General features: G+C 37.8%; 1 protein-coding gene across 4 annotated transcripts in view; it reads left to right on the forward strand.

Moving 5' to 3' along the window:
- NR2C1 (nuclear receptor subfamily 2 group C member 1) overlaps window positions 1–18,863 on the forward strand; it is a 42,295-nt gene extending 23,432 nt beyond the window's left edge. For all 4 annotated transcript variants that reach the window (XM_051613944.1, XM_051613926.1, XM_051613953.1 and 1 more), the window contains 10 exons: window positions 1,217–1,396; window positions 2,451–2,598; window positions 2,700–2,790; window positions 4,123–4,307; window positions 9,388–9,550; window positions 11,614–11,735; window positions 14,371–14,510; window positions 16,612–16,749; window positions 17,683–17,788; window positions 18,308–18,863. In XM_051613944.1, the coding sequence (XP_051469904.1) occupies window positions 1,217–1,396; window positions 2,451–2,598; window positions 2,700–2,790; window positions 4,123–4,307; window positions 9,388–9,550; window positions 11,614–11,735; window positions 14,371–14,510; window positions 16,612–16,749; window positions 17,683–17,788; window positions 18,308–18,482 (1,448 nt within the window). In that variant the 3' untranslated portion in view covers window positions 18,483–18,863. The remainder of the gene's footprint in view (window positions 1–1,216; window positions 1,397–2,450; window positions 2,599–2,699; window positions 2,791–4,122; window positions 4,308–9,387; window positions 9,551–11,613; window positions 11,736–14,370; window positions 14,511–16,611; window positions 16,750–17,682; window positions 17,789–18,307) is intronic.
- The last annotated feature ends 5,942 nt before the right edge of the window (window positions 18,864–24,805 follow it).

Below are 24,805 nucleotides of genomic sequence, written 5' to 3' on the forward strand. Positions count from 1 at the left end.
ATAAAATTACTTAACTGACCCTTTTACTTCCTGAAAATAATGTCACAAAATGAGCTTTGTAATTGACAGGTTCTCTTAAAGTGGATGAGAAACCTGTTAATTATTTTAAAGACGAAACCAGTAAATAAGGAAGTCTTTGCAAGTATATGAAAATAGCACCAATGTGAGATTTATGCAGGACGGTTAGTTATTTGAAGAACCATTTTTAAAACTGTAAAAATGCATTACAATTCCAATAAATATAAGCTTAAGAATGGTATATTCTTATGTTGCCATCAAAGTAGAGTGCTAATATAAGAAAATGAATAGATTTCATATACTAAGTTTTGTGAAATGATGCTAAGAGAGTGGAAAGAATTACAGTGGGAGCAGTGTGCCGGAGGACTTGTCTCCCACGTTCCCTTTGCATGTGTGCTTGGTGTCAGATGTTCCAGATCTGTCAGAGGTGGAATTACTGAGGGAGTGTCTTCTCTCTTTTATTTCAGAGAGAGAGAATTATAAGGACCGTTCCTCAATGTGCCTTCTTATTTACAGAAGATAATGGGGTGCAAGAGAGATGAGATATTTAACTTTATCCTTTACTTAGTTAAAATTAGACTACAGAGGGGATGGTTACTCCATCAGAAAATTCTTATGGTTTATCAGTGAAGTTTGTGTGATGGACCTCCAGTAATATAAAAAATAGGGCAGCTGCAGTTAAATGCATCTTTTGGGAAGCAATAGAAAATGTATAAAAATGGGGGCCTAGGGGAAGAAGTAGTTAGGGTATCTTCATGAGAAGTAGTAGAACGTGGAGCAAACTGCCTGGAAAATAAAACCAATTAAAAACTATCCATAGCAGCAAAGTTTAGCCTAAAAGCTATAGTTCCTAGAGCTCTAAATACATGTCAGGTCTCACCCATCTCCAAGGAAATTTCTGCCAAACAGAAGGCAAAGATCTGATTAGTCTGTTGGAACTGGCAAGATGACTGGCTCCCCAGTGGAGGGCTGGAGTATTCATTGAGAGGCTGGGGATCCCAGGAGCTATTCCTGCTGTCCTCGGCTCTGGCTTGTCTAGCACTGGTAGTGAATCTGGGGAGAGCCGAGCAGCTACAGGTTCTGGGGAGCCTCCTTTCTGAGTAAAACAGCAAATACTTTGTTTTCATAAATGCAAACTCCAAAAGAACAATTTTACAGAGTAAAATTAATGTCACGATTGATGTTCTTCTGCAACTAGGGCGTCACTATGGAGCAGTAACTTGTGAGGGATGCAAAGGATTCTTTAAAAGGAGTATACGGAAGAATTTAGTTTATTCATGCCGAGGAACGAAAGACTGTGTCATTAACAAACACCACCGGAATCGCTGCCAGTACTGCAGGCTGCAGAGATGCATTGCCTTCGGGATGAAACAAGACTGTAAGTCTCAAGAAGTGGAGGCTGTTTTAGCTGGCAGCTGTGTTGAAGTTTATGCTAAGAAAAAAACCCACCTTTTTATTAACACAAATTAATACAAAAATGGATTTTTCTATGTGTAAAATAAGCTACTGAACATTTTTGATCTTTCTACCTTGTTACTTTTTCCACAACTGACGTTCCTGGCAATTGCTCTTCACTCTTGGGAAAGCAAGGCAGAGATCCATATTGATCCAGAGTTCCATTCTTACCGATTCCTGCAGATTTCAAGCTCCTTTTTAGATTTCCATAGATTGGATGTAGTAATATTGCAACATCACAGCAGTGTCAGAATACTAAACACAGAAGATCAAGCAATAGATTAATCCTTCAGCCCTGATACTGCCACTCTGTTGCTATACTCACAGTATTTGTTTTGTTCACTTCTCTATAATCTAGCTGTATTTTACTGTCTCTTTTCAACCGTTTTGAATATTCCCCTCCTTAGCAGCCTTGCTTCTGTCAGCAGAAGCCAGGAACACTTTTCCAGCACAGAAGAAGTGAGTTCAGAAAGAGAGGAAAAGCCAGGAGGGGTGAAAGTGGATCTTTACCCTTCACCTCTGTGCTGTCTAAGTTCTGAGCTTGGGAAGCTTCTTTAAGTGCATGAAGTTATGTGAGTTCATCCCAGACCATGAACCATGGAAAAGGGTACAAATCCCTTATGAATGAACTGGAAGTACGGGGTAGTGAAGTTGAGAGGAGAAGCTATAAGCCTCCATTTAACTATTCTATTTAAAAGTAAGGTATAGGAGTATTCCTAAATTAGTTGTGACTTGAAAAATTGTCTCTGTATGTTTGGTCTCAGACTTTGACTGCCACATCATTTCGTTAAGAACAAATTATATTGGTGTGTTGTTTTTTACCTGAGTTTTTAGCTTGTTGGTTATAGGATTATTTATTTTTTAAAGTTATTTTCAGAATTGTTATTAAAATTGCGGATTAAATAAAAGGGGGGGGGGGGAAGGATAATTTCTTAATCTGTAATTTGGAATGTCTGAATTGCATATTGTTTCGCTAGCTGTGCAGTGTGAGAGGAAACCTATTGAAGTGTCAAGAGAAAAATCTTCAAACTGTGCAGCTTCTACAGAAAAGATCTACATTCGGAAAGATCTTCGTAGTCCATTAGCTGCAACTCCAACTTTCGTAACAGACAACGAAACAGCAAGGTATGTAAATTCTACTCACAGGCAGCTATCTCTGTTTCCTGAAGCAGGAAAAATTAATTTTAAAATTAATCCAAATTAAAATGTGAGCTTTTTTGTGTCAGATCAACAGGTCTGCTGGAATCGGGAATGTTTGTTAACATTCATCAATCTGCAATAAAAAGTGAGCCCAGTGTACTGATGACTCCAGATAAGGTATATGATGATATAACTGATATCTTAAGTAGAGTTGATTGTTTTAACTGTGTATATGGGAGGGAAGGCTGTTCTGTTTTGTTGTGCTTCTGTTTTGTTAAGTTTTAAAACACTCCGTTACAACACTAGCCACTGTTACAAATGCCTTCTCTTCACAAGAATGGTTTTAGCCTTCCGTAGTGAAAATGCTAATAACTCTACAAAGTGCATGCTTTCCTATGTGTTTTTAGAGAGCTTTAAGGGCTGCATTATTTTTCTTTGCATTGAGCAGCCCCAACACTTGGATTTTTCTTTTGTACCAGCACAGTGAGGTGTTTGCAGAACCTCACATGGCATTATCACAGTGCATTTCATACATACTGTTCCCACATGGCATTATCACAGTGCATTTCATAAATACTGTTCTGTTTTTTCCCCCAATTTGCTACTTTTTTTGCAAAGCTAGTAAGAGCTATCTCAGCAACAATCTTATTTCTCAGCTAGTTTTCCATTGTTTCCCCTTTGTTACTTACTGATCCACTAAAGCCTTGTGATAACTTCCCTCTGCATGCACAGTAGAAGGCTTGTCTATTTTTCTAGATGATATTAAATTACCTCATCCTGTTTTCATGCATTTTGCCTCACTTGCTCTGTCTGCAAAGGGCCACATCAAAAGTTGTTTATTCCATTTCACTTTTCTGGCTCTATCTGTAGAGTATGACAATGCAAGCTAAATTACATGTAGCATCCTGGTGTTAGCAGCAGCATACTTGTCTGTAATCATGCACTTTCCTTATTATTTTTTTTGGTGGAGCATGGTGGGAAACGTCTTACTTCCTCTCTGAATGGCTGGTCACTACTGAATCACTTTGTTTCCTTGCAGTTAAAAAAAGACATAAAATCTAAAAAGGCTGCAGCATATTTTTTTTCTGCTTGCTTTTTAAGGTGCCTTTTTATCCATTCCTTTCCAAACATTCTCCTACCCTGTTACTACTGACTCATTTACATGAGGAAGGAAAATGCTAAAAATATAATCTAGTGCAGTCTTACACTCCTGGTGACTGACTAGTGAATGGAGATGATAAATTCTCCTTCTGCATTTGCTTACCATCTTGTAGCATTATTAAAGAAATGGATAGCTGTTATTTGTAAAAGTACTGTCTTAAGTATTTCATATTTTAGAAGCAGTGCAGTATCTGATTACTGCATTACAATTACCCATTTACTCAAAACAATAATTTTCTTATGGGTCTAATCACACTCAATTCTTCATTTATGTAAAAGTTAGATTATTAAACTGCCAAGTTAACTGCTGCCAATATGAGAAAATTAAAACCTCTACTTTTCCTTCAGGTTGAAGCATGTCAGGGAGATTTAAGTACACTGGCAAACGTGGTGACTTCATTAGCAAATCTCAGTAAATGCAAAGACATGTCCCAAAGCAGTACAGAGCTATCTATGATTGAGAGTTTAAGTAATGGAGATGCATCATTATCTGAACTCCAGCAAGAAGAACAAGCTAGTAGTGATGTTACAAGGTAAGGCATGTTACACTTGAATATATAGGTAATTTAAGAGCCTGAGGTCACGTAGAAGATAAATCTAAGTGTCTTCCAAGTGGAATCATGAGGAAATTCCATTTGAGAAATACTTCCAGTTATTTGTACTTTAAATTAATTCCAGCGTAAATCTCACAGCTGTTTTATTACCTTTCAGTTGTACATGATATGTATTAAATCTTGCACTGTAGTTTAAGTACTTCAGGAAGATACTTAAGTATCTTCCTAAAAACCCCTGTTTCTTAGAGATCTCACCTGTGAAGTAATTTAATGCCTGTGACTATGAATTGCCTTAAAAGCTTGAAGAGCATTTTCTTTTGTCCTGGTTTGAGCCAGGACAGAAATAATTTTCTTCTTCATAGTTTTACTTTTCAGCTGAGTCTCTTGGAAGTAACTGCATTTTCTGAAATTATCAGCATGTTTTTCAATCAGTGTCTGTTTCTAGGACTGATAATGCTCAATGTTTACAGTTCTTGCTGAAGAATGGTATGCAGAACCAAGGCCGCTGCTTGGATCTGCTGAACTTCTTATGTGCCAAAAAGGGAGTAAAAAGGGATCCCACCTGTGACCCTCCTACAGGGAGGAGCAGATGAAACACATGATCCAAAATTGACCAAACAATATATTCCATCCTATACACGTCATACTCCGTATAAATCTGAGGGATCATGAGGGTCAAGCTCTCTTCGTCCATGGCCCGTGTCATGGGAGGACTCGGTCCATTCTTCTGCCTTTGATCCCGATCCACATTTTCCTGAATCTGTGCATTCCTGAATTCAGTCTCCTGACTGAGTCCAGGAGTCCAGTCGTCCAGGACTTTTCCAGGACCTGCCCTGAGGCCTCTGTGGTGGTGATGTGAGCACTACTGGGGAGGAGCATGATACTGGTTTTGTATATATCTGTATATATTTCAATATTTTTGTTTTCATAATTATTTTCATTAAAACTGTGCAGTTTAGGTTCCAATCCCTACGTCTCTCTTCCTTAGTCTCTTTCCCTTTCTGGGAAGGGAGAGGGGTTAATAGAGAGCATTATTTCTTTAATTGCCATCCCAGCATTAAACCTTGTCAGATTTATTGGCACACAGCGTGGGGCTCAAGCTAAGGAGCTGACTAATTGCCTGAATATTTTGAAGTCCAACTTTGGTAGAAGGAGATCCAGATGGCTCAGTTGAGAGTGTTTCAGATTTTTTTTGAGAGAGAGTTCTGAAGGGTTGGAAATTAATGGACATACATGTGGCTGTGGACAAAGAACAAAATGTGACTGTGGGAGATCTTTGTCAATTTCTTAAAACATGCCTTTATTGAAATGTGGTATAGGTTCATTTTGTTAATACTGCCCTACTTCGTGTAGGCAGGGCTTGTGGGGTGTATGTGTTTACTTGTTGCCTTTTCCTTGTGGTATATGAATTATTGGTGCTGGTTGAGAGTTAATGCTGTGTTGATCTGATTTACCTTTTGATATTTTATGAAGTGGTACATGATATGAGCCCGTGGTGCCACATAGCAAACTGTATTGACTATTATGTGTTCAATTCTACCTTGGGAAATTATACCTCTTCCTTTTCTGTCTAGTTGATTTCACCAGATTTTAATCAAAATAGCATTGTTCTTTTAGGGATTTTTCTGGTATTTTTTTTCTGAATTTTAGTAATACTTTTTATGTATTGTGGAGGTGTAAGACAACCACCTCAAATCCTAGTGTGGGCAGTGCCACTCCTAGCAGGACTGTGGCCACTCATAAAGCAGGGGGTGCTGCTCAGAAAGCAGGCATTGCCACTACCCCTGCAGCAGGCACTGCTGCTCTTCCGATTCAGGAAGCCAGCACTACTCCTACTGCCGCAGCTACTGCAGACACTCCCACTTGGTCCATACCAGTACTAGTTGACCCTGTGACTAGGAGGCAAATGAAGAAAAGAAGTCAGTTCCCAGCCCTTATCCCTGTGTAAAATATCCAAGAGATTTATTCAAGGAGGATCAAAGTCAGAGAGCAAATCCTTCTGGCAAGGATGATAAACACGGTCCTTCTTGAGGAGACAATGTACAGAGTCCTTTTCAAGTAGGTAATGGAATGAGTCCTTCTGAAGCAGATCAGGGAGCAGGTCCTTCTCAGTCAGAATCATCTGAGGAGGAGGAATTGGAACCAGGACATGTTTCTACACAGGACTCAAAGAATTTTCACTGTCATTACAAATATATTCACTGAATATCTTACAAACTTGTTTCTTGCACTGATTTTAACTGAGCTATTTTGGCAAGCATGTTTGTAAGATACTCCATATAGTATGTACTCAGTTATTCCCTCAGTCACAATCATGTTTTTTCTTGGTTGTCATCTCATGCAAGCTTCTGACAGTTGTCACAGCAATATTCATTTACACACCATCTACATTGTACATGCTGTTTTGTAAATGTGTATATGGAGTAAATCCACCAAGGAAACAAAGATTGGTGTACAGTGAAGTAGTTTGTACTGAGTGAAGTGCATTATTTCTATAGTCTGTACTGCTTTGTATAATTACAAGCAGGCTGCCTTTGCTCTGCTCCTTCCTTTATATGCTGCTTAGGAAGTCAGTGTGATTTTATGCAAGTGCTGGTTTGGGCCTTTGCTGTGTCCTAGGTAAAGAATATAAGAATAAGCTACATAAACAGTGTTGTTGTACATGCTGATAATCTTTATTCAGTACTTTGGCTGTTCAAAAAGATGGGTAATGAGGTTTCCTGATGATCTTTCATTTCTTTATTTCCTAGTGCTTCTAGAACAGATGCTTTCTTTTGCCAGCTCCAGTGTTTCTGTTCAGTTTTAAAAATCTGACTATGACAAGGCACCGAGTTACTTCAGCCAGAGAGCTCGATGGATCTCTGACTCAGTGTAATGCATTAAGGATACCTGATAGATTTCCAGTGTGGAGGTTCAAATTAAATATTCCTGTGAAAGGGAAGTTTAATTTCCTTGCCAGGCCTTAATGCTGGCTTGATCTAACAGATGCAAATATTTACTGAAGAAAATTAGTTTAAAGGGTTTCAAGAAGTCAGTTTGTTTTTCATGTATTTTATTATATTGCAATGCGTGCAGCTGCAGTACTTAAATTTTCACTTTTGCTGAAAAATTGTAGCTTACAACTTTTGCTGCTAGCATTCCTCTGCTTTTATATTGTAATGTTATGTGCCTTGTCCTCTAATGACTTTGTAATCTATGTTAATTTTTTACAGTTTACCAGCAGTCCTAAGTATCTGTTAGGGACTGGGCCCAACAAAAAGAGAACCAAAGTTGTTTCTAGCAAAGGATATCGATACCGTGTATTTTAGTATTGATTATACCTTTTTCCCTCACTTTTTAGGCTAGGTTTTCATAGCTTCCAGGCCAGCTTTGTTCTAGATCCTTTTTTCCTTGGTGTTTTGCCTTGCAGTCATTGCTGATGCCAGCACTTCATGTATGAAAAGGATCCACAGTGACTTCTGGTTCGCTACTGCCAGTTTATAAGATAAGAGGGAGAAGATTTGTTTGGAAACAAACATTCAGGAATAAGTTGGAAACAAAGGATCACGAGCAGACATGCTTAGCAAGTGTACCTGCCAACCCTAGTTAAGCAGGACTCTTCAGCCTATACTAGAATAAGTAAGGAATGTGGCAGATGCCTATGACATTAACCTTTTGGAGATAGATTTCTGTCCCTATTACATGAAGAGCCTTGCAGACATCCTTTTTTCCTTAAGAAGCAGCTGCCACTGAGCTGCTGGCTTTGCCTGTTCTACCCAAGACTGCCAAGAGTGAGACATCTTAAATTCAGATCTCCTAGCAGTAGTCAAATAATATAACTTCTAGAACTTACCCATGTGTTCCCTTTATACCTACTTCGCATATACCTGAGACAGGAAACATCCCAGGTGTCGTCCACTCACATCTGTTGAGTCCAGTTGTGCACGCCCCAGTCACCCTTATGTGTACACATCAAGGTGTGCAGGCCAATATAGGACCAAAACCCAGGTTATTTACCATCTCGAGCCTGAGGCAGTGTCAGTTTACAGCCTATTTGGTTGTGAATGGTTATGTCAAACGTAGTAAACATTTAGGTATTTTAGCATGTTAATGAATTTAGATAGCTAGAGAGTGTGGGAGAAGACAAGGTGGCAGAAATATATTCCAGACTTTGCCATTAATTCAATGATTTTAGATCGTATAGTAATAAACATGTCTATAAATTGAGAATCAGTTCTACATACAAGCTGTTAATCAGGTTTTGTAAATTTTTCAGAACTCTATGTGTTCATGCAATTCTGTACACAAATTATAGTGCTCTCAGAATATGTCATGTCTGTAGACAGTGATCAAATCTGTGTATTTTTGATTGAAGGTGTGTCAGTTTTGTTCTCAGGTGTATTCATGCCCAGAAAATCAATGGATATGTTATCAAGCAGCAAAATACTGAATAATAATCTGTGCTCTTCCTGGTATCTCACCCATAACATTTGTGCAGGTGACTTGGTCTTCACAACAGTCACTGCCCCACATCAGAGGATACTAAGGATGGCATTGAAAGGATGAGAGTGCTTTCTCTTACATATTTTGAAACAGTAATTTCTAATCAAGTTGAAAAATCTAACCACATCTTATTACATAAAAAAAAAAAGGAAAGCTTGTTTCATTTGTGCTTCATAGCAGCAAAAGTCTGAAAAATGTACACGTGCATTAAGTTGCTTTGACAGCAGTCTGGTGATCATGTGCTCAAAATGCTCATGCCAGCACTCTCAGTAAACATCACTAAAGAGAACTTGAAAGGCAAACTGTGATTCAGCAGCACAATCAGTATGTCAAAACTGTGAATTTGTTGGCGACTAGTGTGAACAGAATATGCTGCTAGTTTTTGTTTCAGAGTCACTGTAAGTTGGAGTTTTCAGGGATTTTGCCTGGTGGAATGGCAGCAAAAGCATGCTGCTGACTTTCTGTTTTCTGATTCTTTGCAACAGACATCTGGATATGGGTTTCAGACATGTGCAGGTTCCTCCTAAATTGAAACTGTCTGTAAAATTTTATTTTGTTGTTTGTTGTGATCTTCCAGGGCCTTCGATACTCTTGCAAAAGCATTAAATCCAGGAGAGAGTGCAGTGTGCCAGAACTCTGACAGTATGGAAGCCAGTGTACAGCTCATTGGTGGAGAGACCAGCATGAATATCGTTGAAATAGAGGGGCCACTGCTCAGCGATGCACATGTAGCATTCAGGGTACTTCATACTTTCTTTACTGTTGACTGTTTATAACCATTTTAACATCAAATAATAATCTGATTAAATCTTCTTTTGAATTTCTTAGAAGAGTAACTATTTGTTCAGGTATTGGCATTCATTTCTGATGACTGCACTACTTTTATTCACAGGTTAACCATTTGTTTGGGAAAATGTACAGCTCTCTTCAGTGGTTTAGCTGCACTGTTTATAGCTTCTTACCTTAAAAACACTAGGTAGTCCATGCAAAAGGGTTTAAAAAGACAAGAGTCACACAAAGCAGAGTCAGCATTCACAGTGACACTTGTCAACAGGTGGATCTAATGCAATCTGCAACTGGGTTTTTAGACTCTTTAAGTGTATTTGTTAGTTTCTCCTTTGTATTTATATCCTATTTTAGAATGGTATTAATTGACTTTAATAATTAAGGAGAAATACTATTTCTTTTGTAGTGAACCATCTATTTTCTGGCTTTATTTCTCATTTTACAAGCCAGTAGAAATTCTTGAATCAATTCTTTTCATCTTTTTATTCATGGACAAATAAGAAATTTGCTCATCTGGAAACTTCTTCAATACCAGGCCTTTTGTTAAACTTTGCCCCTCTGTGCTGATTTTAGCAGGGATGGAGTTCATTTATTTCATAGTAGCTAGTATGGGAATATGTTTTGGATTTGTGCTGTAAACAGTGTTAAAACAGGGATGTTTTAGTTACCACTGAGCAGAGTTGAGGCCTTTTCTGTTCCTCCCACCACCCTTCTAGTGAGTAGGCTGGGACTGCACACAGCTGGGAGAGCCGACCCTAGCTGACCAAAGGATATTCCATAGCATGTGATGTCTTGCTCAGCAACAACACTAGAGAGGAGGTTGGCAGGGGGGCTGGTGCTCAGGACTGGCTGCGCATCGGTCGGTTTGTAGTGACCAGTTGTTTTCATTGGTATCACTTGTCTTTCCTGGGTTTTCTTTCTTTCCTGTTTGTTACTTTTAAAAGTGTTTTCATTATATTCCTTTTAATAATATCAATAACAATTATTATTATAATTATGATTGTTATTATTCAGTTAGTAAGCTATGCATGAGTTTTCTCACTTTCACCCTGCCAGTCCTCTCCCCCATCCCTCTGGGAGAGCAGTGAGCGTGCAGCTCTGTGGTGCTTAGTTGCCAGCAGGGGTTAAACCACAACACCCTCTCATCAGCACCTGTTTTGATCACTCAAATGAACAGCTCTCTGATGCAAATATCAGGGTTTGTTTGTTATTAATTGTGTTAGCCAAACCGATATATTAAGAAGCATTACTTTCTGAAGATAAAACTACAACAGTGTATTCAGCAGTTTTAAGTCAAATCCCACTTTCTTCACGTATGCAGGTAATGCCCCTGATGTTACTCAGGTACTTAGAGAAAGGTTCAGCTGGTCCTTTCTGATGTATATTGTTTATATTTATAGGACTTGGGAGCAGCTGCATATTAGGCATTTTACTCACCCATCAAAATATTTTTTTGATGTATTTATTTGTAAAATATTAATTAAAAGTAAAAAAAAAAAAAAGTTTTGTGAAATAGAATTTACACATACACACCCTCCCCAGGGATTATGGTAAATGCTCTAATTTTTCAAGCCACTTACTCCACTCCTCTGGGGGAAGCTTTAGAAAGTAATACCTCTGAGTTTGTTTTTTTAAATGGATTTATCTATATATAAATGTAAGCTACTTTATTCTAATTACAGTGATTCTTTTAAAACTTTGATTCTTTGAGAGTGTATCAAAAGCTGAGTTTTATTTGAGATTTTCAGTCTCCAGGCAGGTGTTCCATATGAATATTTATCTAAAATAAAAATTCAAACTTTTTGTTGTTTTTGTTGCTTTGTAGTTATTAGAAGGTACAACAGCATGGCTAATAATGAAAAAGGCAGTACTTCAACTTCGCTTCAGATATGTAAAAATATCTTGTTTTTCTTTACAAAACAGTTTTACTTTTAAACTCTAAGACTGATTTTTTTTTTTTTACTATGTTTTGTAATTAAAGAAGTAAAATAGCTTACTTTGTTGTTGTTGTTGCTAGCTCACCATGCCTTCTCCTATGCCTGAATACCTTAATGTTCACTATATCTGCGAGTCTGCCTCCAGATTGCTTTTCTTGTCCATGCACTGGGCACGTTCCATTCCATCTTTCCAAGCTTTAGGGTAAGTGTTCAGTTACTCTCTTTACTCATGTTGTGAATACGCATTTTAAAATTGTTTATTTTCAGTGTCCTCATGGACATGTAACCATATAAATCTAATTCTTTAAGCTGTTTTATAGTTCTTCATCAGGAAGGTAAATTTTCTGAATTAAAACTACTCCAAATTTCAGTCCAGTTCAGGTACTTCAGTTGGGTTTTGAAGGAGAAAGGAGTAGATTTATAGTGACCAAATGCCTGCATACTGCTACTTCTTTAATACGTTGTTAGTAAATGGGACTTCCTATCATTTTATAATAGCTCCATCCTGAACCTAAAATGCTTATCAGGCAAACACAAAAAAGAAGGTCCTCCCTGGATCCCTGACTATTGTTATCTTTGTAGGTGAATCAGTAGTAATAGTTTTGCCTTTAATAACCCATAGGAAGATAATGGTTCACTGGACTCAGCAAGCATTCAGGATGAAGTAGTTTAATTTCAGGGGATTTTTGAAAAATAAAAATTGTTGCTGTAACCAGAATGTAATGCTTATTATTCTTTTTACACTTTGTATAAAATCCTGCATTTGCAGCAGAATTCAGTGTCTCTCTTTTGCTTAAACTAAAATTAGAACATTGCCAATCATGAGAAAACATCTGAAAACAGCATTGGGAAATGTGATTTCTGTTATTTTCAGAAGTAATTTTATGAAGACACATCAAACAAAGATACTGGATCAGCTATGACACAAATAGAGTATAAATCATATTTGCCCTCATCTACAGTGTTTTTCTTTAATTCAGTATCAAAATAGTGTATGATTGTGACAGCGAAGAGATCAAAAGCAGGATGATCTGCAATTATAATTTGTGTTGACTCACATGTTTAATTAAGCCAAATGTTTCTGTATTGTTTAAGGAAAAATACTGTATTGTCTGTCATTGAAACCTGTGTTTTGAAGGAGAAAGTAAAATTCTCGAAAGTTAAGCAATAGAAAGGTTAAAAAAAATAAGGTAAATATGATGGTTTAATTTAGTAGAAATTGCTGCCCTGCAGAATTTCAAAATACATAGAAAATTAACATAGTATACATTATATCATTATACAGTTTTTAAAGGTTTTTGCAACAAAGATGCACTGTAAATTAGTGGTACAAAAACAAATGGGAATTGCTTTTGAAAAATAAAATGTTGTACAGAAGACCTGTGTCTCCAAGAAGATGTAACAAGAAGTGCCTATAGAAAATCTGCATATTTTTTGAATGTGTTATTTCCCAATATATTTTTGTTTGAATAAAAAACTGGAGGAGTAGGCTGTCTCAAGTGTTAGCCTGTGCCAGCATTCACAGTCCCAACCAAGATCACAGGCAACAGTATATTTAAACACCATTTAACATAAATACACAGTTTTCCTCTTGATGAACTTAAAAGACTAACTTTCTTCAAGTGGAAATTTAGTTGACATTCACGCAGCTTTCTAAGTTTAAGCACATTATGTACTATAATTTTGACTTTTAAAAGAGTGACTCATTTCACTTTTTAAAATGCAGAGAAATTCATGGTACTAGTAATGGAGAGGAGTTAACAAGCCAAAACAAATTCATAGTAATGGTTTTGTAAGGAAGATAGATAATTGTATCCAGGTGGTTCCCTCCTCAGGCAATATTTTCCTTAGTCTCAGCAAGTTACTTGGCTTTGGCATACTGATTTAGTCAATGATACCAAGTAATTGCTTAGTTCTTCCTGCAGGAGGATCTTTGTAGGCAAGAGAGATTCCTACTGAAACATTCAGCAAGCTGGTTACAGCCTCTTAGTTTTTTGAGGCTGCTTAAGTTGGATCAGTCATAAAGTTGCTCTAGGTGATTGGTTTCTCCACACACATACCAGCTGAGTAGCCAGTACCTCCTGTTTTCACTGTTTTCAGTGTAGTCCCTTTGACAGGAGATGAATGGGGACGTGACGAATATGCGTAGAAGTTGCATGTGCAGTATCATGTCTACTGTAACAAGAACTGGATCATGTTAAAAAATACTGCCCTAGCACTCTGTAATCCAGTACGGGACAAGTCTATATTAATCTGTCATTTGGCATATTAGTATTGCAGTAAAGCATCAGAAATGTTCTTGAAGCTTTCATCAACACTCTTGGAAAAATCCATTCCCATGTGTTTTTGTAGTCAAAATCCTAGCTTTAATACGCTTCTCTTCTTTGATAGGTCTTGTGCTGCTTTTACCTTTCCATCATTTACATATACTGGCTAAAACTGCAAAATATGGTACCTGAATTTGCCTCCTCACTGGTAGGATTCCATTTTAGGCTACTGAGCTCTTGTTAAGCTCTATGAGTTAGAAATGCTTGGCAATATTGACAGTTAGGTTACTAATATGGAAGTACCTGAATATGGATTGATACATATAGTGTTAAGCTTCAGCATTTGAAAAAAAACATTGACTGCACACAAAACCTGATTTAGGGACTAATTCTTGCAGCAAACAAACAGGTCTTTTAATCACAGCGTGTAAATAAAAATACTTTTGATGCAGGGCTTCATTTTGGTAGTGGTTGCAATGGTTGAATGTTCTATGAAGCGTTTTTCAAATAGAAAACCCATGAATGCAAATTACTGGTTTTGTTAAGTGAAACTGTTGTGTTTTTTAATAGACAGGATAACAGCATATCGTTAGTAAAAGCCTGCTGGAACGAACTTTTTACACTCGGTCTTGCACAATGTTCACAAGTTATGAATGTGGCAACTATATTAACTGCATTTGTTAATCACCTTCATGGCAGTTTACAGCAAGGTAAGGTGCATACTGTGTGCATTCCCAGACTGGGGGAATTACTTCATGTTTTTTAAGTTTTGAACTGTGCAAAAGTTTTAAAATTATTATTCAGTTGCTAATGAAAATTTACTGTTTGTAGGCTTTAGTTGTTAGTATCAAAACAAAACATATCAGAAAACACAGTTCACATGATGGATTTTTTTAGCAATTTTGCAAAAGCTAGTACTTTCTTCCCCCAAAATTAAAAACACAAAGTAAATTACCCATCTTTCTAATATAGGTTAGCATCTACCTCTTTTTATTGTGTATCTGTGTAATGTCTAATAGTGTTCTGCTGATCTGTTAATATGTCAGCGCAAGTGAGGAATATTTCAGGCAGCATCAGTGTTAAGAACACAAGTAGTGTGCTGTGAGTATAATTTCTCTGTCTCGAGGGTGTAAAATCATGAATGACCCACCTGTCCTTGCTGTTCATAGCTGTGAAACAAAGCAGCCAAATGCCAACTTGGTGGTGATAGACTTCATTTGTGTAACTTGGCTTGTCTGACTTCTGTGGACTAGTTTTAGAGTTCGTGCAAGTCTTTAACAGATCTTCACTGAAGTAGACTTTTTTTCTTACTAATCCTGTGTCCAGCATCTTTTGCATATTTCTTGTTAAATGAAAGAGGTGTCAGTTGGCTCCTCTTTCATTTACTCTGCAGTGAAAGAAATGTCCTGAGTGGTAGGGGGAGTCTTTTAACTAATCTGTGTGCTTGTGAACGCTCACAAGGTTGTCAGCACTAAAGGCTAACCCATCAAAACCAGTTGTCTTTATCGGTCCACAGTTCTTAAAACATTTTTAATAAGGTCGATGCATATTGAAAAATTTGAGCATTTTCAGCTTTAACTAGATTTAGGGTTATTTGCTGTTACGCAGATGAAAATTCACTGTTGGTAATGCTATGCAAAAGCAGATTGATAAGCTGAAATAGAACAGCCCTCAAGGCTATAGATTTTTCCTCTCTTCTGATGAAGGAAGAATTGAAACCTTCTCAGAAATAATTATTTTAAGTTTTAAAAATATCCACAAGATCCTCCTGTAAATAACAGTAGTTTGTATTCCATGTAAACATCAGAAAAAACTTCTTTACTGTGAGAGTGACAGAGCACTGGAACAGGCTGCCCAGAGAGGTTGTGGAGTCTCCTTTGCTGGAGACATTCAAAACTTGCCTGGACACGTTCCTGTGTGATGTGCTCTAGGTGATCCTACTCTGGCAGGGGTGTTGGACTGGATGATCTTTCGAGGTCCCTTCCAACCCCTAAGATTCTGTGATTCTGTGATTGGAATAGCTAAAGATATTAACAAATGAAACTGTTAATGTCTTTAGGAGGAATACAAATGGAATTTGGGAACTTACTTTGCTCTACATAATTTTGAAGCATGCTCACCAAAAAGGGTATTGCAGTAATAATCCATTCTTTTATCATTACTAAAAACGTATATTTCTGCCATTGAATTTGGGAATTTGGTTTGAATGCACAAATAAGAAATTTATATCCGGTGTCTTATGGTTGTATAGTATGCCAGCTGCAGCATTTCCAAGAGATGACAAGTTTGTGGGGCCCCGGGACACTAGTTTGATGGACTGTGGAGGGAACAGGATTTTTGGGCTGCTTGGTTATTGCTGACCCAACTGCATTCCCCTAGATGCAGATCGGGAAAGGTGATTAGTGCACCTTCTTCAGCAGTGGCATGGTCTTTGACTAAAATAACCCGTGAGCCTGACTCGTAGATGTAGAGCCTAGATAGGCTGTAACAGTGTGTTCTTTACTCATAAGTAGTCTCTCCCTTCCTTTTTCCCTTCCATTTCAAGCTCTTGGCTGCCTCTGGTTATTAGAAGTTTTAGTGGCAGAGAGTTGTTGTACCTAATTGTACAACATAAGGGAAAAAAAAATATTGTTATAGCCCATAATTGTTTGTGTCAAGATTATTAAGACCTATTATATGAGTTTACACGTGGCAGAAATTTCCCACTGTTTGAATCTAATACAAATCACTGTTTAAAAAAATCCAGTGTGACCACATCTTTTCTGTGTTGACTGGGGGGGCCTTATATTTTGTGTGTGTGTGTTGACTTAGATAAGCTGCCAACAGACAGAGGAAAATTAGTAATGGAACATATCTTCAAATTGCAAGACTTCTGTAACAGCATGGTTAAGCTTTGCCTAGATGGATATGAATATGCATATTTGAAAGCGATCGTCCTCTTCAGTCCAGGTATGTAAATATTGCAAATGTAAAAGTCAGTCTGGTTTACTATGTAGCTTCTGCCTATTTCATTATATGCACTTACTGTCACCTGTAGAACTACTGCCTGTATTGTTGAGCAATCTGGGAAGGTGTGTAATGAGAACTGTAGGAAGAGGAAGGCTAATCTTTCCATGTAAATAGTTGAATGCTGCTTTGGAGAATTAAGTTTCATTCTTGTCTGCCATGGATTATTTTTTTTTTACTTTTTGTTTTCTAGTTTTTAATTCTGTGCCTCCTTTCTGGAGGAAGATAACTACATGAAGACAGAGGAATAATAAAAATTACAGACCATGTAAAGTGTTCAGAATTGCCACATAATCATTTCCAAATGCCTGTGCCTCCTTTCTGGGGTATTTTTTCTGAGGACCTGCAGGCTAATTTTCAGAAGTGTTGCTATTGCACATCCAGCTGAGATGTTTGAAAATTCTGCACCGAATGGTTGAAAAAGAGTGATCTGCTGTGTATGTTCCGTAGTTTTTAGAAAACAAATGGTTCATAGCCTTTTATTCTGCTTTTTCGACTGATTTTAATTTTATCCTTCACTTCCCACCCAAATGCTGTTTGCACAGACAATATTCCAATAAATGCCAGTGTGTTGAAAGGATGCTGTTCTACTACTATACAGAAATGGATCTGCATAATCAAGATTGATGTCAGCATTGCTAACATTGCATTTATTTGAACTCTTTGAAATGTCTCATTGTATTTATTAAAAAAAACTAAGTAAAACATAAACAGAGGAAAAGAAATAAAAGGAGGTACAGCAGTGCCCTTCACTAAAACTGTGAAGTTGCCACAGCTACCAAAATATTACTTCAGTTTGCCTTTAGATAATCTGTATGGATTTTTAGTGCATCTTGCATAGAACAGGTATAACAATGTAGAGTGGGTTTCTTTCAGATCATCCAGGTCTAGAAAATGTGGTACAGATTGAGAAATTTCAAGAAAAGGCTTACATGGAGTTCCAAGACTATGTAACAAAAGCGTATCCGGATGATACTTACAGGTCTGTAAAACTTATATGTTTACTTGATTGCTTCTCTTTTCAGAGTGTTGGTGATACTGATTTGTACAGTATTTCTTGTAACAAATATGTATATCTTCTTCTTACCTGCTTAGAGGTAAGAAATTACCTCTAGGGCAATTCAGATACTACATACGTACTCATACATATTCTTAGTAATTTATCCATTAATTTCCACAGTGAAATATTGGAAATAAAATAAGTAATTTTTGTGTATTCATTTTGAATTGCATCTACTTAGAATATTTCCTCATTTAGTCCAAGTACAAACATTATACAGTCCATGTGATTGGCATATTCACACTTTTTTTACTGTTGAAGACATGACTGAACATAAATAATACTCTACTGATATAACTATTTTAAGTCTTTCATGAACTAGATAGATTTTGACCAGTATTGTCCCATGGTAATTTTTCCTCTTCTCTTAGTGATAGCATGATGGTGAACAACACCAAAATCTGACCACGAGTAAGATTCTTTACCAAACTTACTTTCCAGATTGTCTAGACTTCTTCTCCGGTTGCCTGCTCTTCGGCTGATGAGTGCTGCCATCACTGAAGAGCTGTTCTTTGCAGGACTGATTGGAAATGTTCAGATTGACAGCATCATCCCATACATTCTGCGAATGGAGACAGCGGACTACAACTCTCAGATAATTGGCCATGCCTTATAAAAGTAGCAGCCAAAGATTCTGTACCATGGCAGTCATGGTGATGTAAATGCCTACCCTGTCTCCAAGAGATGGCAATAAGCCTTCCCACGCACCTTTCCAAAGAAGGGTAGTATTCCTCCTTTCCAGTACACTTGGGAAACGTGGTGGAGTGTATTAAGGAATATAGGATCGCTTCCTATTTTTCATCTGATCTTCAAGGACTTGTAAATTAATTCGATATTTGAAGAAAGTCAAGAATTGTCCATCCTATTTTTGTAGATAGATGAACTTGGAATATTTGTTTATGAAGTCCAGGCTTGTGAAGAAACTGAAGAAGCTTTGAACTAAGGTATCTCAGCTTAGTTTGATGTTTTAGACAAATAAATTAACTTTCCTCTCTGAGTTGTGTTTTCAGTGTTTTGCTGCTAGTTCTTTCTCACTGATCAAACAGAAAATACATTATCAAACATCCTGAAAAGGCCAGCATTTCCTTGGAAACAAGACCGTTATAACCAAACTTAGTTTTTCCTGTTTTGAAGAGAATTTTGTTTCTTGTTGAATGAAACACTGGACACCGTTACAAGTGCAGGGAAAGTAGAGGAAGTTCACATTTTAAAATATTCTGATGATATGTTGATGCAGCTGATTAAAAAGTGAAGCAGGAAAGGGTCAGTACTGACTGTTTTGTGGATTCAAAGGAATGCTGTGCTGTAGTATTGCATCTTGGTAGACATCAGCTGTTTCATACTATGAAAAGCTAACAGAAGTTAATGCTGCACGTATTCAAAGACAGCATCCTCCTGTGTCTTCTGGTGTTGGAAGTCAAAGCTTTTTCAGGCTGCACCTCCCTCTTTCATACTTAGTGCACAACTGTGAAGGCATTATAGATGTCTCTTAATTTGATGTCTTTTAAAATTATTGTTAGCCTTTGGCTATGTAGTTCTCTTTTTCAACCAGTGTCATTATTTTTTAAATTTGAGTTTGTTGAATCCAGTTGCCCCTCCTTGTGGGAGCATGGTCTCCGCTGCTGTTGCTTTCCAGACTAGAAACAGGTCCAGATACTTCAGCTGTGTTGCCTGAGTCAGACGCCGTTTAAGGTTGGGCTTAAAGGTTTTTGTGTCTTGTGGCTTGTGCCTCACTGACAAGTAACACCGACACACAGTTGCTTCTTGCTGCGTTTTGCAACAGAAAATTACACATCTGTAGCACATTTAATACCCCTTTCTTAAAATAACAGAAGTATCCTAGTAAAAGTGTTGATCTACCTCTGGCAGTAGTCTTTAGGGTTGTTGAAATTTTGGATCAAGTTCTGTTTATCATGAACTTTTCTCTGGCAACACTGGGTGAGCAAGAGCCTCACCCAATCAAGAAATACATGGTTGCACCAGAAAGTGCTTAGCCAAAAGATCAGCCTAAATGGGGACCATTGCCCACTTTGCACTAGCAGCTCCAAGGCCACCCCTAACTTCTGACTTCTGTAGTTTTTCTCAGCATTTGAGGATCTCAGCCAGCCAAAAATAATCAGGTAAATGCCTCTGACACTGAATTTCTGTATTCTTTTCAATTCCACTAACCGAGCTGCTTGGATCTTCCTCAACCCAAGCTCTGTAATCTGAGGCTGTACTACAGGATTGGTCATATCCAATACCATAGACCAAAGCACTCAGTGCTGAGGACCCTAATGGGGTGGGACCGTCAGCCCTGCTCTACCGTGGCACTTACTGACTTGCTGAAGAGCAGCCTTGAATGTTGGAGCTGGCCATGACAGCTGAGCTCTTTCCACGTTCCAGCTTTTGAAGGGCACAGGATTCAAGCACTTCATCCATGTTCCCTGAAGAGCAGGATGAAGACTACTCTGCATCTCAGGAGGTATGCATCTCATCAGCAGGGTTTATGGAAAACTGAAAGAGTTGCTGCCAATATGCTGTGCTTGTTCTTTCCCCAGGGTTTAGAGGCCTATCTTGTCATCTGTAGGACCAAGTTGTAGATGGGAGGTATATAATTCTTCACCTGTCCTTAGAAATTCCAAGCCTGCTTCCTACCCCTGTGCTATTCCTAACCCTGTGCTATTCCTAACCCACTTCTGGCCGTAACAGGCATGGGAGATTTACAGTCCTCTGTGTTAAACCTTTTAAGGAAGCTGACAGCATGTTACTCCAGAATATTTTGGAGGTGGTTTCCCAGGCATTCCAATGCTCTTGGAGGAGTTTTACCCCAGTATTCTCCAGATTCTTGTAACCCAGATAATAAGATGGCAATAAAAGCAGGTTGTCTTAAATGCAGCACATTGTGCGAATCTTTCATATCCTTGCAGAAATCTTTGACTCCATAGCTTGAGCCTCAGGTGTGAAATGCAGTTCTTTCTTTGCAGCTGGCCAGAAGATTAAGCTGATTCAGCTTCTCACATGGTATTGTCCAGCTTCAGAATCAGCTGAGAAAATCCCAGTGTTTCCACGACGTCAATCTTTAGCAATTGAATCCTTCAGCTCTTACATCTTTATTATAGAACAGCCCAAGTTCCAAGGGACCTTGAAAGATCATCCAGTCCAACCTTTCGTGGGAAAGGGAGCCTAGGTGAGATGATCTATCACCCTGTCCAATCACATCTTGAAAACCTCCAGTGATGGAGACTCTGCCATATCTCTGAGGACATTGTTGCAGTGATTCGTTCTCAGTGTAAAAATATTCTTCTATTGAGATCTCCAAGACTTTTCAATTATAAACAGTCGCCTTGGCCAACATTGGCTGCTTCTCTTAGTACCCTCTGGTGGATTTCCTCTGGGCTCATGGATTTATGTGGGTTGAGCCCTTTCATCAGACCACTGACCAGCCCTTCCTCCACTACTGGGAGGTCGACACATGTTGTCATAGCTATGTGACAGGACAAAGGAGATAACTGAGAACCTCTGCCTTGTCAGCATTATTAGTGAGTGGTTTCCCCGCCCTGCTCAGCAATGAGCTTATGAATTCACTGGACGTGTGCTTACTGCTCACATAGCTAAAAAATCTTTCTTGTTCATGGCATCTTTGGTCAATTTCAGTTCTAGCTGAGCCTTCACCTTCCTGATGGCATCTCTGCATGCCCTAGCGAACTTCTTGTAGCCCTTGAAGGGTTTTTAACCACCTTTCCATAGCCAGTATGTTTGGTTGGGGTTTTTTTGCCTTTTTGTGTGTGTATGTGAGTGCTTTTTTTATCAGAGCAGTGTTTTGGAGGAGGTGGCCTCAGAACCTTATTTTCTCTGGATTTCTTTTCTTGCTTCCTCTTTGTGTCCTAGTCTGAATACAAGCTATCCTACTTCAGCAACGTGTGGACTGCCATTACCACTGACTGCTGGGTCAAGACTACTTTCTCAGGATGTGTCAACTCAAAAGCACAAGAACCTTGCTCATGTTTCACATCAGGTTCTTTAAATTCAGGTGTCTTTGCTGTTCTTTTTCATGCCTATCACCTCTGCTGGGCAGTCACAGATCCAAATTTTGATGGCTGACTTTTTCCCCTCTCACACCTTACTGTTCCCTTGTTCTTTACTAGCAAATCCCTTGGACTTCACCTGGAATTTCTGCCAGATCACCAAATCAGGAAATTCACTGGTCCATGTTTTTCTTTTTAAATCCTGTATTTTCAGGTCTGAGATTATCCTTCACATGTTGGGTGGCAGGAGAGTATTGTCTTATTTTCATGGGCCAGAGACCTTCAGGTTATCTTAAATCTGGTTCTCTTGGCCAGGTGAGAAATCACACAGGATAACCATATCCGAACTAGGGAATGGGCTGTATTACCTCTCTTGACAGTGTTGGTTGGGTCACCATTGGTAATCAGGATATAATCTAATAGTTCTCAGACTACATTTGAGGCTTTGCTCAATAACATTTCTGTTTCATATCTTTGCAAACTGGGTAACTAGTTCAAGAAATCTTCAACCAAAGAACTGAAGTCTCTTCCAGCCACCTTTCTCTGAGAATATGGGGACACGTAATTATCTGTGGTGTGGCCATCTATATGGATAAGCACATAAAGAAAAGTTGCTTATCTCAAAGAGATTTTAACTGCTTGTGTGTTGTCCATACGTGGGATAACTGTATACCCTTCTCCCTTGCTATGTGTGGCTGAACAAATGATAGAACTCTATGCTTGACAAGAGGAAGGAAATGCTTGCAAGAGGAAACTCCATGCTTGCAAGTCAAGGAAGAGGGAGAGATATGAATACACACACGCATGGTATTTTCAGGGGCAAAAAACTCCATTTTATGATGTTGGATACCTCTGACATTTGGACACGTGTAGAGCAAATGTGCATACACACAATGCATTGTAAAGAGCTCTGGCTACTGGTAAGTAATCTTTTTTCTTTTTCCCAGGAGCGTTCTTACATTTTTTCATAATCATGAATTTTCATAATAAGCTTAATGTTTATTTAAAAGTAGGGTGCAGCTGGTCTATACTGCCTGACAAGTAATCTCTCTTGTCTTCATGATGATCTAAAAGCTGGATCCCATACTGCAGGTTGTTGCTTCAGTGTTATTCACTTTGCTCATCAAGATTTTTCATTAATAATTTAAAAATAATTTCATTAATCCTTCTTACACTATAAATTCATGCCTTTGATAAAGAATGAGGCATAACTGGGTTTTCTCAGGAATGGGAACTTTAAAACTGGCAAATTAATACAGGGATTAACATGTTTTTTTCCTGATTTCTGGATGTGGACCATTGCAGTTTACTGAGAATAATACAACAGTTAATGGAAAGGCTAAACTGTGGAGTTCTGGTTTTGTTGTTTTGGTTTTTTAAGGGACTTGCTGCTCAGTTAAATGGAGCACATTAAGTTACCTTCAACTCAGGCCCTTAGTGTTTCTAACAGCTGTTTTTTATGAGGACATTATGTCGCGTTACCACCTGTGTGATTTATTGTCATTTTTAGTCTTGTAAATAAATGTTCTTTGCTGCTGAATGAAAGGCTGGCTACTATTACTACTTTATTTCAGGCTGTTCAGTAACATTGTTGATCAGCTAACAGAAACAGGAATATTGAAGCTCACTCTACTGTGGATGTTAAAACACTACATTGTTTTCATGACCTCTTCCTTTCACTTTTAATTTGTTTTTCTACTTTTTGACCTTCAGCAGTCTGACGATTTCATACCCAATCAGGATTTAATCAACTTGTGGCATTTACTAGCCAAAAAGAAGTCTCTTTGCCAATGAAATTACAAGTTTAGTTTCAACAGCTTTAAAATTTTCAGTGTTATGAGCAAAAAAAAAAAATCGTTTCAATATAAATCATATGAAAGGAAAACAAATTTTATACATTTTAGAATTATGTCATTTAAAGGTGGGAACAACGTTACACATAATAAGCTTACTAGTTCAAACATTTTTCATTAATATATTTTGTACATATGTGTGTGGGTTAAGGTTGCTTGTTTCATACTATTAAAGCTTCTGGTGCAAATAATTGTTATATTTTCAACTTTTTTCGAAAGCACATCCCTTGCAATACCTCCCGTGGTTACAGAATTACCTGTCCATACATTTATTCTCTGTGTGATCTTCAGTGTCAGTGAAAGTCTGTTCATTTTGTTCAGCCTTTGTGGTTTGCTAGTGCGTCTGTTTCAGTGTAAGCATTACAATGGCAGTGCAGTTGTCTTGCTGTTGTGTGAAAAAAATAAATTACTGTAAATGTCTTGAAACCTGGCTGAGATAATAGATTCTATTTTGGCTGTATTTTTAAAAAATAAATGGTAACTTTCTATTATAGAAAACAATTGCAATAAGCTATTACTTTGCTAGTGTTTTGGATGGATTGACTTACACACCTAAAAGAGTGTGGATCTTCCCCACTTTTATTACACAGTGTAGTAATGTCAATTATATTCAGTCTCTGGGATGTGTGATACCTGCAATATCTTGCTGTTTGCTACTCTTTGTTGCTATTAACCCCACGTGTCCATGCTTACTACTTTCTGGCCTATGAATTTGAAATGGTAATAATTTATTGTAAAATTTAATTTACCAGTTTTTTGCTTTTTAAAACACTATATAGAAATATGTATTGTAATGAACCCTGATGACAGATCTTGATGTCATACAATGCAATAATGTATATTTGGAAAATATTGATTAATTATGGATCAGTTTTAGATTGGAAGTTAAGAGTATAGTTGAACATACTTATTTTTTTTTCCTCTTGAAAGGAATACAGACTTTAGATGTTAAGGTTTAATTATCTCAGTTTAAAATATTACTGGATAAATAATGAATTTATTAATGTTTAAAATTGTGAAATTATCACAAGTTTAGCTCTATTCCAGAATTGATTTCTCAATGGTAATTGAAAAAGTGC

Source organism: Apus apus, chromosome 1 (genome assembly GCF_020740795.1).
Source record: "Apus apus isolate bApuApu2 chromosome 1, bApuApu2.pri.cur, whole genome shotgun sequence".
Classification (NCBI taxonomy): Eukaryota; Metazoa; Chordata; class Aves; order Apodiformes; family Apodidae; genus Apus; species Apus apus.